General features: G+C 50.1%; 1 protein-coding gene across 9 annotated transcripts; it reads right to left on the bottom strand.

The window, feature by feature from the left end:
• Positions 1-2,951: 2,951 nt before the first annotated feature.
• On the bottom strand, positions 2,952-15,945 carry CLEC17A (C-type lectin domain containing 17A). 9 transcript variants are annotated; one of them, XM_034657907.1, is made up of 12 exons: positions 15,708-15,945; positions 14,818-14,892; positions 10,793-10,825; positions 10,654-10,704; positions 10,529-10,570; positions 10,296-10,337; positions 9,366-9,506; positions 9,218-9,280; positions 7,514-7,609; positions 7,153-7,304; positions 6,193-6,302; positions 2,952-3,362 (listed from the first exon to the last, which is right to left on the bottom strand). In XM_034657907.1, exons 1-12 carry the CDS (start codon positions 15,892-15,894, stop codon positions 3,230-3,232), a joined length of 1,125 nt encoding a protein of 374 aa, XP_034513798.1. In that variant the 5' UTR covers positions 15,895-15,945; the 3' UTR covers positions 2,952-3,229. The 9 variants fall into 9 exon arrangements, with proteins under 9 accessions (XP_034513798.1, XP_034513801.1, XP_034513800.1 ...); XM_034657910.1 differs by lacking the exon at positions 15,708-15,945 and adding an exon at positions 15,036-15,194; XM_034657909.1 differs by lacking the exons at positions 14,818-14,892; positions 15,708-15,945 and adding exons at positions 12,200-12,274; positions 15,036-15,178.
• Positions 15,946-19,131: the final 3,186 nt, after the last annotated feature.

The following is a 19,131-nucleotide window of genomic DNA, read 5'->3' as shown; positions in this document are numbered from 1 at the left end:
TTCATATGATTTCTCTCATCTATGGAACATAAGAACTAGGAAGATCGGTAGGGGAAGAAAGGGATTAAGAAAAGGGGGGTAATCAGAAGGGAGAATGAAGCATGAGAGACTATGGACTTTGAGAAACAAACTGAGGGCTTCAGAGGGGAGGGGGTGGGGGAATGGGATAGGCTGGTGATGGGTAGTAAGGAGGGCACGTACTGCATGGTGCACTGGGTGTTATATGCAACTAATGAATCATGGAACTTTACATCAGAAACCGGGGATGTACCGTATGGTGACTAACATAATATAATAAAAAAATTTTTTAAAAAGAGCTACAGGGTTGGGGTCCACAGGAATAATTCAGGTTTACAGACAGTCCCTGGAAAGGCGGCAGATGCTGTAGAAAGAGATCAACCATTGGAGACACAGACTGAGTCCAAAAATCAGCTCTGCAACTTATCCACTCAATGACAATGGGCAAGCCTCAGTTTCCCCAGCTATAAAATCAGGTCAGTAATTGTTCCAGCCTCACAGAGTCATTGTGAAGATTCAGTGGGAGTTACTGTGTCTATCTTGCCCATAAAGCTTGCTTGATAAACCGTGGGGTTTTTTTATTTTTATCCACCAAGAATGTCCAACCTTTGCTCCCCTGGACCCAAAGCGGTAAAGGGGACCTCCGTCACACTTACCTCTCTACCTAAAATTAGACAATCATGAGAGATGTGGAAGGGAGATAGGTTTGAACCAGCTCCACTGTGGAACGCCCCCAGCATGACTCAAAGATGTGACCACAGCCCCATTTCCCCATTTTTCAACACACTGGGGGAAGCTGAAGTTTCCTCTTCTGAGATGCAGAAACTTCCCCTGACCCAGATAAACAGTCACTTGGACCAGCGGCCCCCTGGGTAGAGGGCTTAGAACGGGGTGCCCACCCACTCTGCAGTCGGAGTCTACATGGGGGGCTGGTTTCAGTACTGGCGAGTCGGGGCAGGTGTAGAGGTGGGAGGAGACAAGTAGAGATGGGAACAGGAAATGAGGTGAACGCTAACCTCCCCCACTGCCCCTCTGCTCAGAGCCTCTTTGCATTAATCACCTGCTCTCAGTCCATGCAAGGATTCTGCTACTCATCATGGGTAGTTGTTGATCAGGAAATTGATCAGTTTGGAGAATGTCTACCTACTTTTGGATACGATTCAGGGATTGTCCAAAGGGATTGCCCTGTTGTGTTGTGTTCAGCTGCAGGGTAGTACCAGCCCCCTAGGGGGTGCTTTTCATTGTCATAATCACTGGAGGAGCACCAGTCAATCAGTGGGTATTAGAGGCTGAATTGCATCGCCCCCAAAATTCATGTGTTGAAGTCTTAACCCCCCGTATGTCAGAATGTGACTGTATCTTGAGGTAGGGTCTTTGAAGAGGTAATTAACAAAAATGTAGTCATTACAATCAGCCCTAATCCAATATGACCTGTGTCTTCATAAACAGAAGAGATTAGGACACAGATACACACACAAGGGGAAGTCCATGTGAAGACACAGGGAGAAGAGGGCCATCTAGAAGTCAGGGAGAGACGTCTCACCAGAAACCAACCACTTTGACAACACTTGATCGCAGACATCAGCCTCCGGAACAGTGAGACAATGCATTTCTCTCATTTCAGCCAGTCTACGGTGCTTTATTACGGCAGCAAACCAACAGCAGGCAAGGACCACGCCATGAACTGACATTTTGAGTTCTAACATTGCAAGAGCTTATAGCCCAAGAAGGTCCCCTCAGAAGTAAAGTGAGTTACTTCCTCAAAGATCTTTACAAACCACACACAGCCTAAAGTCACAGGCAGGTGGAGAGCTCCACTGCGGTCCTGGGAATCTGAATACACATTGGGTGAACAGTCTTGCCTTTCAGCTGGTCTGCCTTTCTAGAAGTTTCACAGGACATGTCTTGCAGAGGCCTGATTCTGCCACCTGGCTGGGCAAACCTCACCTGAGGTATGGAGAAAGTCTCCTGTCAAGAATAATGCTGCCCCCCTGCTTCCCAGAAGCTGTTCTGCGTCAGGCGGGCTCCCTAACTGGTAGCCCCGTCCCAGCACAACACGGTCCAGAGGAGCCGGGGTGTTTTCAGCTCCAACTCAGTCATGGTCAGACCCGGAGCCCCCAGGCCAGCACTGCTGCCTAAGAGCCATGATCAGGGACTTGGTGAGCGTCCTCAGACCCCAGAACTGGCAGACAATCCCTAAGACCTGGTCCCCCTCCAGTGAAGCACTTGCTACAGACTGAATTGCGGGCTCTCACCCAATTCATTTGTTAAATCCCAGCCCAATGTGATGCGCCCTTGGGAGCTGATTAGGTCATGAGGGTAGAACTCTTGTGTCCTTATAACGGGGACCTAGAGAGCTCTCACCCTTTCCCGCGTGGGAGAACACAGCACGAAGATGGCCATCTATGAATCAGAAAGTGGGCCTTCATGGGAATGAAACATGAGAGACTATGGACTATGAGAAACAAACTGAGGGCTTCAGAGGGGAGGGGGGTGGGGGAAAGGGATAGACCGGTGATGGGTAGTAAGGAGGGCACGTATTGCATGGTGCCCTGGGTGTTATACGCAAACAATGAATCATCGAACTTTACATCGGAAACCGGGGATGTACTGTATGGTGGCTAACATAATATAATAAAAAAATCATAAAAAAAAAGTGGGCCCTCGTTACATCCTAGGCCTTGATCTTGGACTTCCAGCTTCCAGAATTTCAATAAATAAATCTCTGTTGTTCATAAGCCAACCAGTTTACAGTTTTCTGATATAGCAGCCTGAACAGACTAAGACACCATCTGATTGAACAAGCCCACGGGGCACCTGGGGGGCTCAGTCATTAAGCATCTGCCTTCAGTTCAGCTCATGATCCCCGAGATCCTGGGATCGAGCCCCTCATCGGGCTCCCTGCTCAGCAGGGAGTCTGCTTCTCCCTCTGCCCCTGCTTGTCTGCACTCTCTCTCGTTCACGCTCCCTCTCAAATAAATAAATAAAATCTTTAAAAAAAAAAAAAAAAGAACAAGTCTTCAAGTCCTCGCCCTAGAAATGCTCTCACTTGCACCCAAGGGCACTTGCAACACCCAAGTTCGTTCCGTCTTAGGTATGCCCATGTCGGCTCATGGAGAGGCGGAGTCTTCCGTGGAAGGGCAGGAGGCTCTCATCCCCAAGAGCCAAGGGGCACTGGGTACGGACCCACACCCACCCTCAGCCGTGGGGTTCAGCAGGAACATTTCCGCTCACAGATCCAATATGTACTCTTGTCACAAGAGAGGTCATTCCAGGTGCCACCTTTGTTCATGCTGGCACAGTCCTCATCAAAGATGTTGTTGGGTTCCTCTGGGTCCCAAAAGCTGGAGGGAGGAAAAGCGGGCATGAGGAGGGATGAGTAGATGAAGCTCAGAGGGGGGGTTTCAGAGCGTTATATGTGATACCGTGACAGTGGATACATGACATCATACATTTGTCAAAACCCATAGAATGCACAGCATTTAGAATGAGCCCTAATGTAAACCACAGACTTCAGTTCATAATAATGCCTCCATATAGGTTCATCACTTGTAACAAATGCGCCACACAGAATGCGAGAGGTTAATAATAGAGGAAAATGTGTGCGGGAGAGAAGGAATATGGGAAACATTTCTCTGTACCTTCTGCTCAAATTTTCTGTAAAAAATAAAGTCTATTAATTAAAGAAAGAATATGGGAGGCCTTCGTGGTTCAAGTCTCTTCCATCCTAATCGTGTCTTCAGCTTTTCAGAATTACGTGAAGCTGCCACGTTATCCCCTTCACCCCAGCTTGTCTGCTTTAACCCAGCCCCACCTCCCCGTCCGCCAGGACAGTCCCCTGCTCCTGAATCCGTTTCCTGCATCTACTCAGTTTCTGCCACTTCTTACAAAGAACTCTTCCTTCGCCCCCACAGTCCTCCCAACCTTCCAGGTACTGTAGGGTTTTAGATCACATTCCCTTAAAGCAGAGCCTGATTTGGCGATTCAGGTGCGTGGGATTTACTAAGGGTGCTCTCGGGAGAGGAGTGGGAGAAGCAGGATGGGGCGGGGGAGGAGTTGAGCAGGGATGTGGCTTCAGCCTGGTCCAGCCTCAGCCTGACCCGACGGGGAAACTCTGGGGTACAAATAGCACCACAGAGTTATCTCGACTTGTGACAAGGGATCCAGGCTTCTCTCAGCCACTACCGGCTGACCCCACTGGAAGTGGAGTAACCTTCTAGCTGAGCGGGGCTGAGGACAACTCTCCAGAGAAACCATAATCGTGAGCCTTTAGCAGTCAGCGCCCCCTGCTGGGGGAGGGCTGCACCAGCCCCACCACGGCGTCTGAGCTGGACACCCGCAGCGCCACACTATGCCACGCCCTGTCTGTCCACAGAGTTGTACCGTCCTCTAGGAATCTTTGCTTTTTTTTTTTAATGTTTTTTATTATATTATGTTAGTCACCATACAGTACATCCCTGGTTTTTGATGTAAAGTTCCATGATTCATTAGCTGCATATAACACCCAGTGTTATATGTGCCCTTCTTACTACCCCATACCCTTCTTACTACCCCATACGTGCCCTTCTTACTACCCATCACCAGCCTATCCCATTCCCCAACCCCCCTCCCCTCCGAACCCCTCAGTTTGTTTCTCAGAGTCCATAGTCTCTCATGCTTCATTCCCCCTTCTGATTACCCCCTTTCTTTATCCCTTTCTTCCCCTACCGATCTTCCTGGTTCTTATGTTCCATAGATGAGAGAAACCATATGATAATTGTCTTTCTCTGCTTGACTTATTTCACTTAGCATTAACTCCTCCAGTGCCGTCCATGTTGCAGCAAATGTTGAGAAATCTTTGCTTTTTTTTTTTTTAGATTTATTTATTTATTTCAGAGGGAGAGAGAGAGAGCATGAGCAGGAGGGGCAGAGAGGGAGAGATAATCTCAAGCTGACTTCACGCTGAGCATGGAACCAGACAGGGGGCTCAGTCTCACCACCCTGAGATCATGACCTGAGCTGAAACCAAGAGTCAGACGTTTAACCAACTGCACTGCCCAGAAGCCACATTCTTCCAGGAATCTTTAATAAAAAATGAGATCCCCTGTCAGGACACTAATATCGCTAATATATAAAGAGCTCTTAGAAATCAATAAGAAAAAAATCCTGATAAAGGGAACCCTGGGTGGCTCAGTCGGTTAAGCATCTGCCTTCAGCTCAGGTCATGATCTTAGGGTCCTGGGATTGAGCCCCATGTCGGGCTCCTGGCTCAGTAGGGAGCCTGCCACTCCCCCTGCTTGTGCTCTCTCTCTTTCTGACAAATAAATAAATAAAATCTTTCTTTTTTTAAATCCCAATATAAAAATATACCAATGATATGAATAAACAGTTCACAGAAAAGTTAATACCTGTGGCTATTAAACCTATGAGAAGATACCCAATCCCAGTCATTATAAGAGAAATGCAAATTAATACTATATTGTGATTCCATTCAAAAATTACAAAAGTTTGATAAACTCTTGAAGAAGAAAAACATAGTCAAGCCAGTGAAAGAATAAATTGGTATAACCACTATGGGGGACAATTCGTTAACATTTACTTAAAATACAAATACATACACTCCTTGAGAAAGTAAAGTGTAATGGCCAAGAGTATAGACTTTAAAGCTAGGGTGGCTGGCACTGCCACCTGCTAGCACTCTGACCCGAGGCAGGTTGGTTAACCTCTCCGTGATCAGTCTCATCTTTAAATTGGAGATGACAAGAAATGAGATAAAACTAAGTTGGAGATGATAACAGTACTTTCCTTACAGGATTACTAAAAAGATTAAATAAGTGGGTTAATATATGTAAAGTGCAGAGAGTTAGAGACAGAGAGACAGAGACACAGAGATCCCGCTCAGCCTCTTGGCAAATCAAAAGCTTCCTCTCCCTCCCGCCCTGTAGCCACCCTTCCTTTCTTTCTTCCCCCCAACCATTGACCTGAGGACGTAATGTGTTTGAGCAGTTGTGCTAAAAGGAGGAGATGTTGCAATGGAGGAAAATTTTAAAGGTACGGGGACCAGGAGCCCTATCGGCAGAAAAGCACCCCCGAGCCTCCTCAACCCAGCCTGGCCTGGGATTCTAGAGAAGCTTCTGGCTCAGACTGCACGAAGACCCACAGGGAGCAGAGACCCCAAGAGCCCTCCGTACTTGCCTCAGAGTAACTGGTGACCCATCCAGCCACTTCCAGTCCCCTTCGCGTTCCCTGTCATTCAGCCCCAGCCAGTATACCCGTGGAGAGCCATGAGCCCTGGACACAAAGTTCTGCAAGTACAATTCAGCCATTCAGCCATCAGTTTAATTACATCAAATGTAAATGGTCTAAAAACACCAACTAAGAGCCAGAAATGGTCAGATTGAATTTACAAAACAAGACCCAACTATATGCTGTCTACAAGAAATCCACTTGAAAATAATGACAGAGATAGATTAAAGTAAAAAGATGGGGAAAGATAAGCCATGCAAACATCTGGGCTCAAATCCCAGCTCTGACACTGGCCAGTTGTAAGGGACCACAGGCAAGTTTCTTAAATGTCCTGTGCCTCAGTTTCCTCATCTGTGAAGTACAAATAATACGTACTTTGTACAAATGGTTTTGCTGTCTAATCGTGGTACCACCAAGTCATTGCAGTTGCTTAAAAAATGCCAATTCCCCACAGGCGGAAGTACTTCCCTACCACCTGGAAGCATAGGAGGACCCATGTGACTTGCTTTGTGAGTACAAGTAAGTGGAAACTTTCCGAGTCCCCTTACACTTTCACCACTGAGCTACGGGGACTGTTACTGCAGCAGAACATAACCTCTCCTGACTCACACACTAATTTACAGGGCTGTTGTGAGGATTATGTTACTGTAAGATATAAGATGCTTAGAACACAGCCTGGAGAATAGAAAGTGCTAAGAGATAGCCATTATTCTATCTCCAGGTTAGCGAAAAAACTGAGACTCAGAATAAGAAACACAATCAGAATTTGAACTCAGGTAGGGTCTGTCCTCTTCACCTTACTGTTAAAAGTCTTAGTGACTCAAAAGCAATTCCAATTTCTCTCCATCCAGGCCAGGGAAAGATCTGTGAATCCCACTGACTCTCAAGGGCTTGGAAAGGACCAATCACCTGTTCAGCAAAGCTACTGATGATGACCAAGTGAGAGTAATTCTCCTGGCAGGACTTCCGGGCTTCATCCCATGACTTGGTGGTTGAGGAGAAGTAGTAACACTTGCCCTCAAAGGGAAGCCAACCCTCCGGGCAGGTGACCCTGGTACAGTCTGGGGACAGAATAGGAGGCTGTCAGAATGGCCCCAGAGCCGGGGTCATGTACATGGTGTGCCATATACAGTTGTGCAGGCTGTGCACTGCTCAACTCCAGGGGGCACCATTCAGACAGACTGCAGTGAGACTCGTCCCCATGGATTTGTGCAATGTGCCAGCTCTGTCATGCCCTCCATCTCAGGGCAGTACCCCAAGTCCCACTCACCTAATAAGCCCCGAAGTTCTAATAGGGACTGGTTGGTGTTAGTTCTGATGTGGTCAATGTCCTTCTTCAGGCCAGCTATCCCTGCCATGCCAGTCACTGTCAGCAGAGATAGGCTGGAAGGTTAGAAACCCAAACCCCCCATCTATCCACCCACCCTCCACTGACTGCAAACACACTAGACAGAAGCAAGATCTGTGCTCCCCACTGCGCCCTCTTTCTAGTGGCTGGTGCTAGCACTCAAAATGACACACACAGTGCCTAGAGAGGGTCCTAGAGTGGCTCAGAGGAGGGATTGATCTCTGAGCCTTGGGGAAGAGTGGAGACGGTGGACTTCCTGGAGGAGGTGGGTTTTGAAGGAAGATGGTGAGAGGAAGAGGGAGCCTCCACAGGCAGGGGCCACCTTGGAAGCCGAGGTCCAGAGGCAAGTGTGTTGGGGAAGGCTGCAGCGGTAGAGGTCAAGGCAAACCTCACAGGAGCTAAAGCTCAAAGTAGGATGAGGTCTGATGTCCAGGTCCTTGAATCCTAAGCCAAGGGTTTCGTGTTGGACTCTGGACAGTGAGAAGCCAACAGCGGGTTTTAAGCAGAAGAGTGGCTTGATCTGAGATGTACGGAGAAGGCATGTGCATAGAATGGAACAATTTTCGACTTCAACAAACATGGTGAAGGCCATGCCAGCCCAGAAGACTTTGCTGCAGCTAATGTGTGTATTCCCACTACTCTCACACAAACATGCCCTCTTCCATCTTGACACCCTTCCCTCTTACTCACTGCTATTCCCCGTCCATCTCCAGGTCCAGTCAGTTTTACTTCCTAAACCTTTCTGCTCCACCCACTTCTCTCCATCCTCATGGCCACAACTCTCATCCAAGCCATCACCACCTCTCACCTATTCAACTGCACCGTCTTCCTCCCTTGTACTTATGATGTTGCCTCCTACCACAGGGCCTTTGCAACCCTCAACCTCTCACCTGCTTAAATTTTTCTCTTCCCTCACTCAACTGTAGCACTCTTTTCCTAGGGAAGCCTTGTAGGACCCCCCCCCCGCAAAGATAAGGTCAAGATCCCTTACTAGATTTTTTCATAGAATTGTCTTCCTTTGGACTATTCATTGAGATTTGGAATTTTATGCTCATTCTAGTGACAATTTGGTAAATGGTTCTCAATACCTGCCTGCGTTATCCAACAGAAATAAAATATAAACCACGTACATAATTTTAAACGTTCTAATGGCCACATTTTTTAGAGTCAAAAGAAGCAAGCAAAATTAATTTGAGTGTTATTTCTTTACTTATCCCAACATATCCAAAGTATAATTTCAATGAGTAATCAATATGAAAGATTATTATTATTAATATTGTTGAGATATTTCACATTCTTTTTTTTTTGTAGCAAGTCTTTGACATTGGTGTGTATTTCACAATTACAGCACATCTCAGTTCGGAATGACCACATTGCAAGTGCTCAGTAGCCAGTGACTCATGGCCACCATATTGGACAGTGGAGGTCTAGACACACATGCACACACACACACACACTCCACAGGAACAGGAACTGTGCCTAATGCGTTCACTGTCCTACTCATGCCCCGATACCTAGCACAAGACTTGGCAAAGATGGGATTGGAAGTGGTCTTGGAGTTGGGTTTGAGGGGTCACATTGGGTGTTCAATATGCATGGCATGAAGGGACAATTGAAAGCACTCACCATTTGCTTGCCACTCCATCTGCTGAAAGGTTAATATCCTTAGCTCTTCCACCATCTCCTGGTCTATGAGGAAGAATCCGTCTTGAGCCCAAGTCCTCCCATGCCCCATGCTCATCTTCTCCCCATGCCCCACCCTCTTCCTACTCACACTTAATCAGGGTCACAGCCAGACCAGTGCATCCCAGGACCAGTGACACCACCACCAGCATGCACAGGTACACCACCAGTCTCTCTTCCTGGTAGCACCCAGGACACATGGACTTCCGACTAAGCTGGGACACTGGAGTTACTGGGGGATGAGGATGGGGGCAAAGAGACCAATATCGGTGCTTTAGAGAGTGAGGAAGAGACACTTGAGTGTCTCTCCAAAAGCAGAGGGACGGAGATCCGTGGTCATGACTGTATCGCCAGATAGGGTCAGCTAGAGAGGGTCAGGGGGAAAGAACCCTGAGGAAGCCCAGAAGAGCACTTGCTGTGCTCCAGGGCCACCCCTTCCCCAAACCTAGCCCCCTCCCCATCCCCAAATAAAGCCACACCACCATCCCATCTCCACTTCCAAATCCACCATCATCACCATAACCTAACACAACAACAACCTCACCTAGAACGCTGAAGAGAACTTACTGTGTGCCAAGCATCCTGTCACATCCTTATTATCTTATTGGATCCTCACCCTTATGACATACATGTGACTATTATTCCCAGTTGGCAAGTAAGTAACCTGAAGGCTTAGAGAGGTCATGCATGACTTGCACCTAGCGCTGCTAACATTTATTATGATTGTCTTGTACTCTCCAGCAGCTGCTGCCCAACCTTCTCCCCATTCTCGGGTCTTTGCATCAGGGGCAGAGAATGTTTCCCGTACCTTAAGCAAGTAGGCGGTGGGGCCTGAAGAGTATCAGGCAGACAGCCTATATCCCTCAGGGTCTGGTCTAGACTCAGAGAGGAGGAGCTTCTGAAAGGACACGTTTCTCTGCCCCAGGGTCTCCCTCTAGAGAGTCCCTATAGGTCTGACCCAAGCATACTTGCAACCATGACAGGGAAGATAGGGGCCCACCCGGGGGGCATGAGGACTTACTAGCTGGGGATGGCTGGAATGGAGGAGGCTCCAGGTTGACACCTGGAGGAAAGGGAGAGAAACATTTATTCGAAAGTTGTTGGGGGAAAGAAGTTGCTGAAAGACTCGGTCTTCCGAGATCAACATCTCTCCCATTCCCATCTGATTTGTTCTCTGGTCAGAATGGGGGAACTGGAGGGAAGACCTCCAAGTGTCCCCTCCCAAGCTTCCTAAAGGATCTTCCCACTGCTCACCCAGTTGAGGAGATGTGCGGGAGACAGGGTTCCGATCCAGGCCTAGAAGGGGTCAGAAAGACAATGGTTATGCAGACCAGGTCTTCAGCCGGGTAAACCAAAAGGCCCCAGCGCTCGATTCTCACCTTTGATCTTTGGGGACTTGCAGGGAAGTGGGGGGTTCTCCATTTTCTTTCCTGGGTGGGGAGGAGGAGGGATGGTTGCTCAGGCCCAGAGCAGGGCAAAGCCAGCACTGGGTCTCCTGTACCCCCAGCCCCAGCTCACCTGCCCTCGGAGGCCTAGGTGGAGCCATTGAGTCTGCAGAAGAGAAGTTCAGAATTAGAGCTGGAATGCAGACCGGAAACAGATCAGAGGCAGTGATGGAACCAGGACCGGGACCAAAATGGAGGGCTAGGGATAGGTTTGAGCTCAAGAATGGAACTGGGGTTAGAGATGGTGACAGGGTTCAGATAGAGTGACCAACCATCCTGGATCATCCAAGACTTGCCCAGTTTTCAAACGGGAAGTCCCACATCCCAGGAAATCACTCAGTCCTGGGGAACCTGGGCCAACTCTTCACCCTCAGTTAAAGACACAGGTGAGTTTGGGCTGGGGTTGCAGTCAAGGCTGTGGTTGGGGTGGGGATGGGGTTGAAGATGGGTTGGGGACAGCGATGGACATGGCAGTAGGGTTGTGATTCAGGATGCGGTGGAGGTAAAGATTGGGACTGGAGTTGCACTGGGGTAGGGGGAGGAAGTCACAGTTAGGGTTTAGTTGTGCTGAGTAGGGTGATGACTTTGGATTTGGAAATAAAGATGGGGGTGGAGATCGGGCTGCAATCGGAGACGGGGAGGGGCTAACTTTGGGGAAGGGATAACACTGGTGAGATGGTGGAGTCCCACCTTGGTGGCTTTGAGAACTGCACTGGGACCGAGTGGGAGCCAGGAGACAGACAACCAGCCGAGCCTTGTTCACCTCCTACCTCATTCTGAGCCCCCACGGTGCCCAGGGACCCCCAGGTTGGTCTCACTTCAGATTAAGTAGTGGTGGACGCGGTGCCCCACCCTGCATGGAATGGCCACTGTCCAAGGACACCAGCTCAGCACAGTCAACCCCCACGGACCCCAGCAGGAGTTAAGGCCTTCACTTTTATACCCACTTATCAGGCTCTTGTTGAGTCCTGGGCCAGGCACGGAGCACCCAAGTCCAAAGGTCAATCTGGGCCCCGCGTGTGAACACGAGGAGGCAGGGGAGCGGCTGGTCCACTCACAGTTTTATGAAACACCAGCTTTCGTGTCTCAGGACCTTGCCTCCACCAGTTCTCTACTGGGCTTCTCTTCGTAACAAACTCCAACTCATCCCTTAAGTCCCACTCTAACATCCCCTCCTCTGACCCCAATCCTCCCACCACTCAATTCCCGTCGAGATTTTCCCCGTTCTCCCTACTCAGACCTGCTCCCCTGAGGCTGTGCCCAGCACTGCCTCTCCCATCGGACAGAGACACCCTCAAGGGCAGGTTGGAGACACAGGTACTCCTGCCCGCATGCTGCCTGGCATGAGCTGGGTACACGGGAGGCTGACTGCGCGTCTATAATGCCCAGCTAATGCCCAGCCAGTGTGCCCTGGGGACCCTGCTTTCCCCAGGCTGCAGACCACCCATTCCTCCACCCAGCCTCTGAGAAGTCCTCTTACCTGGCTTGGGAGGAAGGTCCTTGTAGGGCGGTGCCATGTTCTCATAATCATCACCATCCTCCTCGTCTCTGGTCCCTTCCAGAGGAAAGGCGAGTGAGAGCCCAGCCCATTCCCTCCTCTGTCCCTCAGGCCCCCGTTTGCAGCCACAGGGTGGGGAATACTGTGATCTGGGTCCCGACCATCCCTGGCCCCCAGCTCAAGCCTGGCCAGGGCCATACCTGGCAGGTCCTGGCACCCAGAGTTGGTATACATGTACATGGCTGCGGCTAACGCGGGAGCCCGAGAGGGAGAGCCGGAGCCGGAGCCGGTCAGCTTCTGCCCCTCTGCATCCTGCTCAGGTGCCGGGGGCTTCTCTCAGTTCCCTTTCTCGTCAGAAGTCAAGTGCATGCAAATCCACCTTAAGGGGAACCACCCAAACCACGTATACACACACACTCACACTCACACACTCACACGCACATTCACACACACACACACACACACACACACACCTTTCTCTCAGTTTGGATTCATGCACAGAAGTGACAAAGACAGCAACCCCTGCCTTAGAGCACCAGGCCCTGGGTGGAAAAGATGGATAAGCTCCTTCTCTCATGGAACTTTCCATCAAGACACTGAACTAGCATAAACATAGAAATAAATAATGTGGTTTGTTTTTTTTTTCATTTTATTTCCAATAGTCACTAAGCATTATTTAAAAGTAAAATAGAGTAATGGGATAGGATAGGGGCTAATGTAGAGAGAGATAAAGAGGGAAGGCACCCTGGAAGTGACATTTGCAACAAAATGTTAAAGGGATAGGATAAGTACTCCCACATTCCACAGGGAGGTGCTAGGACCCTGGCTCAGTTATCTCTGGCTGCATAAGGGCAACTAGTACTTACTCTCTCGTGGTTTCTGTGGCTCGGAGTTCAAGGGCAGCTTGTCTGGGTGGTTCTCTCCTATGCAGTCAAGAGGCTGCCTGGGGCTGTGCTGAGGTTGGAAAATCTGCTTCCAAGATGAAGCACTCTCTCCAAAGGGCTGATCGAGCGTCCCCCGCCCCAGTGTGGCAGAGGCCAAGGTGGAAGCCATTGACCCCTTTTATGATTTAGCCACACACGTCACAAACTATGATCTCTACTATTTTTTTCACATGGACCAGCGCAGAGTCATGGCGGGAGGAAACAACACGAGGGCGTGAACAACAGGATGTAAAGACCATTGGGGGCTGGTCACCACCGTCACATACACAGAACTTGCAAAGGAAGGTTCTGAGCTTGACATTGGAAGTTATTTAAAAGGTAAGAATTAAAGACAGAAGTCTGTTCACCCCATGGGTAAAGCAAGGGATGAGCTTTTCACTCATATCTAAAACAGCAAGAAGCAAGAGCACGGGCTTGCAGGAGGAGTGGCGGGACCTTTTGGTTCAGCAGGGACATGGGAGTTTCCTGTGAGCCAAGCGAAGGCAGTAGGATAACCAGGCTGGAGCCATTGGGAGAACTCCGCCCAAAAGGACAGCCTGCCTGTGCTTCTCCAGAGGACCGCCATCAGCCCTTGGGGCCAATGGTCTCAGCATCATCCACGACACCTCTCTTCTCTCACTCCACGCCTCTGGCAAACTGAATTTTCAAAAGATGGCTGCAACCGTATCTCTTTGTGCCACATGCTCTTATGCAACGTGACCTTGCCACTCCAGCAAGAAGTAGAGTCCAGGGGCTGCCTGGGCGGCTCCGTTGGTTGAGCATCCGACTCGCGATCTCAGCTCAGGTCTACGATCTCAGGGTTGGGAGTTCAGGCCCTGCATTGGGCTCCATGCTGGGTGCAGAGCCTACTTTAAAAAAAATAGTTTTAACTGAAAGAAATAGAGTCCTGTTCTCCTATCCTTGAATCTGGGATGCGATTCCCTTATAACCAACAGAAAGTAGTGCAAGTGACAGCTGCCATGCAGCCTCCACCTGGCTCTGTCAGAGCGCAGGCTCCCTGCCGCCATGTTGTGAGGAAGCCCAAGCCACATGGAGGTGACCCACTCAAGAGTCCCAGCTGAGGCCAGACTTCAAGTCATCCCAGCCCAGGTGCCAGGCACATGAGTGAAGGCACCTCCTGATGTTTCCAGAGCCCAGGACAGCAGAGTCACCTCCAGCCCGCTAGGTCTTCCCATTGGAGGCCCCAGACAGTGTGGAGCGGAAACCAGCTGTCCCCAGCAGCTGTCCCATAGAATCTGTGAGCTCGCTGAAGTGACTATATTTTTTTCTTGCCACTAAGTTTGAGGTGGTTTGTTTGATAGCCTAGATATTGGAAATCTGGCAAATCTGTTAGAAGTTCTGGTGGGCTCTGCCTTCACCATATACCCAGCATCTGAGCTGGGCTCGCCTCCCAGTCTGACCATCAGCCGCTTTCACTTGAATCACAGTGATAACCTCCACCTGGTCTGCCTGATTCTGCCCTTGCCCTCCATCTAGTGGGACCAGTAGGAGCAGGCAGGTGGTCACCAGGTGCTGAGGGNTGAGCTGGGTACACGGGAGGCTGACTGCGCGTCTATAATGCCCAGCTAATGCCCAGCCAGTGTGCCCTGGGGACCCTGCTTTCCCCAGGCTGCAGACCACCCATTCCTCCACCCAGCCTCTGAGAAGTCCTCTTACCTGGCTTGGGAGGAAGGTCCTTGTAGGGCGGTGCCATGTTCTCATAATCATCACCATCCTCCTCGTCTCTGGTCCCTTCCAGAGGAAAGGCGAGTGAGAGCCCAGCCCATTCCCTCCTCTGTCCCTCAGGCCCCCGTTTGCAGCCACAGGGTGGGGAATACTGTGATCTGGGTCCCGACCATCCCTGGCCCCCAGCTCAAGCCTAGCCAGGGCCATACCTGGCAGGTCCTGGCACCCAGAGTTGGTATACATGTACATGGCTGCGGCTAACGCGGGAGCCCGAGAGGGAGAGCCGGAGCCGGAGCCGGTCAGCTTCTGCCCCTCTGCGTCCTGCTCAGGTGCCGGGGGCTTCTCTCAGTTCCCTTTCTCGTCAGAAGTCAAGTGCATGCAAATCCACCTTAAGGGGAACCACCCAAACCACGTATACACACACACTCACACTCACACACTCACACGCACATTCACACACACACACACACACACACACACACCTTTCTCTCAGTTTGGATTCATGCACAGAAGTGACAAAGACAGCAACCCCTGCCTTAGAGCACCAGGCCCTGGGTGGAAAAGATGGATAAGCTCCTTCTCTCATGGAACTTTCCATCAAGACACTGAACTAGCATAAACATAGAAATAAATAATGTGGTTTGTTTTTTTTTTTTTTCATTTTATTTCCAATAGTCACTAAGCATTATTTAAAAGTAAAATAGAGTAATGGGATAGGATAGGGGCTAATGTAGAGAGAGATAAAGAGGGAAGGCACCCTGGAAGTGACATTTGCAACAAAATGTTAAAGGGATAGGAGCTAAGTACTCCCACATTCCACAGGGAGGTGCTAGGACCCTGGCTCAGTTATCTCTGGCTGCATAAGGGCAACTAGTACTTACTCTCTCGTGGTTTCTGTGGCTCGGAGTTCAAGGGCAGCTTGTCTGGGTGGTTCTCTCCTATGCAGTCAAGAGGCTGCCTGGGGCTGTGCTGAGGTTGGAAAATCTGCTTCCAAGATGAAGCACTCTCTCCAAAGGGCTGATCGAGCGTCCCCCGCCCCAGTGTGGCAGAGGCCAAGGTGGAAGCCATTGACCCCTTTTATGATTTAGCCACACACGTCACAAACTATGATCTCTACTATTTTTTTCACATGGACCAGCGCAGAGTCATGGCGGGAGGAAACAACACGAGGGCGTGAACAACAGGATGTAAAGACCATTGGGGGCTGGTCACCACCGTCACATACACAGAACTTGCAAAGGAAGGTTCTGAGCTTGACATTGGAAGTTATTTAAAAGGTAAGAATTAAAGACAGAAGTCTGTTCACCCCATGGGTAAAGCAAGGGATGAGCTTTTCACTCATATCTAAAACAGCAAGAAGCAAGAGCACGGGCTTGCAGGAGGAGTGGCGGGACCTTTTGGTTCAGCAGGGACATGGGAGTTTCCTGTGAGCCAAGCGAAGGCAGTAGGATAACCAGGCTGGAGCCATTGGGAGAACTCCGCCCAAAAGGACAGCCTGCCTGTGCTTCTCCAGAGGACCGCCATCAGCCCTTGGGGCCAATGGTCTCAGCATCATCCACGACACCTCTCTTCTCTCACTCCACGCCTCTGGCAAACTGAATTTTCAAAAGATGGCTGCAACCGTATCTCTTTGTGCCACATGCTCTTATGCAACGTGACCTTGCCACTCCAGCAAGAAGTAGAGTCCAGGGGCTGCCTGGGCGGCTCAGTTGGTTGAGCATCCGACTCGCGATCTCAGCTCAGGTCTACGATCTCAGGGTTGGGAGTTCAGGCCCTGCATTGGGCTCCATGCTGGGTGCAGAGCCTACTTTAAAAAAAATAGTTTTAACTGAAAGAAATAGAGTCCTGTTCTCCTATCCTTGAATCTGGGATGCGATTCCCTTATAACCAACAGAAAGTAGTGCAAGTGACAGCTGCCATGCAGCCTCCACCTGGCTCTGTCAGAGCGCAGGCTCCCTGCCGCCATGTTGTGAGGAAGCCCAAGCCACATGGAGGTGACCCACTCAAGAGTCCCAGCTGAGGCCAGACTTCAAGTCATCCCAGCCCAGGTGCCAGGCACATGAGTGAAGGCACCTCCTGATGTTTCCAGAGCCCAGGACAGCAGAGTCACCTCCAGCCCGCTAGGTCTTCCCATTGGAGGCCCCAGACAGTGTGGAGCGGAAACCAGCTGTCCCCAGCAGCTGTCCCATAGAATCTGTGAGCTCGCTGAAGTGACTATATTTTTTTCTTGCCACTAAGTTTGAGGTGGTTTGTTTGATAGCCTAGATATTGGAAATCTGGCAAATCTGTTAGAAGTTCTGGTGGGCTCTGCCTTCACCATATACCCAGCATCTGAGCTGGGCTCGCCTCCCAGTCTGACCATCAGCCGCTTTCACTTGAATCACAGTGATAACCTCCACCTGGTCTGCCTGATTCTGCCCTTGCCCTCCATCTAGTGGGACCAGTAGGAGCAGGCAGGTGGTCACCAGGTGCTGAGGGAGGGGGAAATCGGGTAGATGTTGGTTAAGGGGCACAAAGTTTCAGTTCTGTAAGATGAATAAGTGCTGGAGGCTCGGTGTACAACAATGTGGCTACAGTCGACAGTATTGTACTGTGTAATTGAAATTTCTTGTAAGGGTGGATCTTGAGTCTTCAAGAAAGAAAGAAAGAAAGAAAGAGGAAGAAAGAAAGAAGAGAAAGAAAGAAGAAAGAAAGAAAGAAAGAAAGAAAGAAAGAAAGAAAGAAAGAAAAAAGAAAGAAAGAAAAAAGAAAGAAAGAAAAAAGAAAGAAAGAAAAAAGAAAGAAAGAAAGAAAGAAAGAAAAAAGAAAGAAAGAAAGAAAGAAAGAAAGAAAGAAAGAAAGAAAGAAGAAAGAAGGAAGGAAAGTGGTAACTTTCAGGTGGTAGATATGTTGCCTGGCCCGGTGGTGGTGAATATCCCACAATGCACATGTGTATCGTCAGTGTGTACGTCTTAAATATATATGTAATATCTAATTTATCTTGGGGGGGAAGAAGTCTGAAATCAAGGTGTTGGCACAGCCATGCTCTTTCCAGAAGCTCTAGGGAAGAATCCTTTCTTGCCTCTTCCAGCTTCCGGGGCTCCTGGCGTTGCGTGGCTGGGGCCACGTCCCCTCAGAGTCTGCCTCCGTGGTCACCCCGCCTCTCCCTGTGTGTGTCTGCGTCAAGCCTCTTCCTCCCTTCTCTGAAGTTTCGTACCATGCTGGTGGCATTGAAGATGCAGGAAGGGGCCACCAGCCAAGGAATGCAGCTCTAGAAGCTTGAAAAGGCAAGAAAGCAGACCCTCCCCCTGGATCCGCTGGGGGAAGGCGGCTCTGCTGACCCTGGTGTCAGCTCCATTACACGATTTGAACTTCCAACCTGGAGAACCAGCCAAGAGTCCGTTACTGCTGTGCAGCATTACATCGGTGGTGACCTGTGATGGCAACCACAGGGAGCTATTCCACACCGCAAAAGGCAAGACCCCAGCGCCCCTCTAGGGGGCTTTCTGCTAAAAGCAGAAGGAATCGCAAGTCAGATTGGCCTGAGCAGCAAGGAAACCGCAGGGAGACCGTATACAAGTCAGACTGCTNCAAGTCAGACTGCCAGGCTGGGCCGCTGTTAACAGGCGCTCAGAACGGGAGCAGCTTCAAACAGAATTTCTCACCTCACAGATCAATATAAGCCACCCACGGTCTCCACAAGCGGAAAATCTTCGCCAGCGCAGGAGGGAGGAGTGTGACCCAGCCCTAGATGCGGGGGCGCGGGGTGGATGGCCACAGACCAGCCTCCCTTTCCAGAGAAAGCTCACCCCAGGGGCTGGGCTTTCCCCTGTGAACACTGCATGATGTAGTGTGCAGAACCCCCCAGCCTGCCTGAGGTGTAAGTGCAGCCCTTCCCATTCTACAGATGGAGAAATGGAGACATCTGAGAAAGAAGGAGAGCGGGGCTGGGACGCCTGGGTGGTGCAGTGGTTAAGCGTCTGCCTTCAGCTCAGGGCGTGATCCCGGTGGGATGGAGCCCTGCATCGGGCTCCTCCGCTGGGAACCTGCTTCTTCCTCTCCCACTCCCCCTGCGTGTGTTCCCTCTCTCGCTGGCTGTCTCTAGCTCTGTCAAATAAATGAATAAATCTAAAAAAAAAAAGAAGAAGAAGAAGGAGCACAGGACCATCAGGCTCCAGATGGATAAGCAGGGTCAGAGGGGAGGGAGAGGATGGAGGTGGGGTTACACCAGCCAAGTGGGCTGATCGCATCTCTGCCCATCAAGGGCGCCCCTTGAGGTGAGTGGGCCTAGGGCAAGCAAGTGCAGTGATGGCTGGATGGTCTCAC

The sequence above is a fragment of the Ailuropoda melanoleuca genome, chromosome 4 (genome assembly GCF_002007445.2).
Source record: "Ailuropoda melanoleuca isolate Jingjing chromosome 4, ASM200744v2, whole genome shotgun sequence".
Classification (NCBI taxonomy): Eukaryota; Metazoa; Chordata; class Mammalia; order Carnivora; family Ursidae; genus Ailuropoda; species Ailuropoda melanoleuca.
Note: the sequence above shows the minus strand (reverse complement) of the source record. Positions and strands in the feature narration are given on the sequence as shown.

What these genes read in the sequence shown, in the direction of transcription:
- CLEC17A (XM_034657907.1), bottom strand. Translation starts at nt 15,894, where the DNA reads ATGGCTTCCACCTTGGCCTCTGCCACACTGGGGCGGGGGACGCTCGAT. An exon ending in AGAACTTCGGGGCTTATTAG is followed by an intron (nt 7,305 to 7,513) that starts GTGAGTGGGACT and finishes TTCTGTCCCCAG; the next exon opens with ACTGTACCAGGGTCACCTGC. An exon ending in TCAGTAGCTTTGCTGAACAG is followed by an intron (nt 6,303 to 7,152) that starts GTGATTGGTCCT and finishes TTGTACTTGCAG; the next exon opens with AACTTTGTGTCCAGGGCTCA.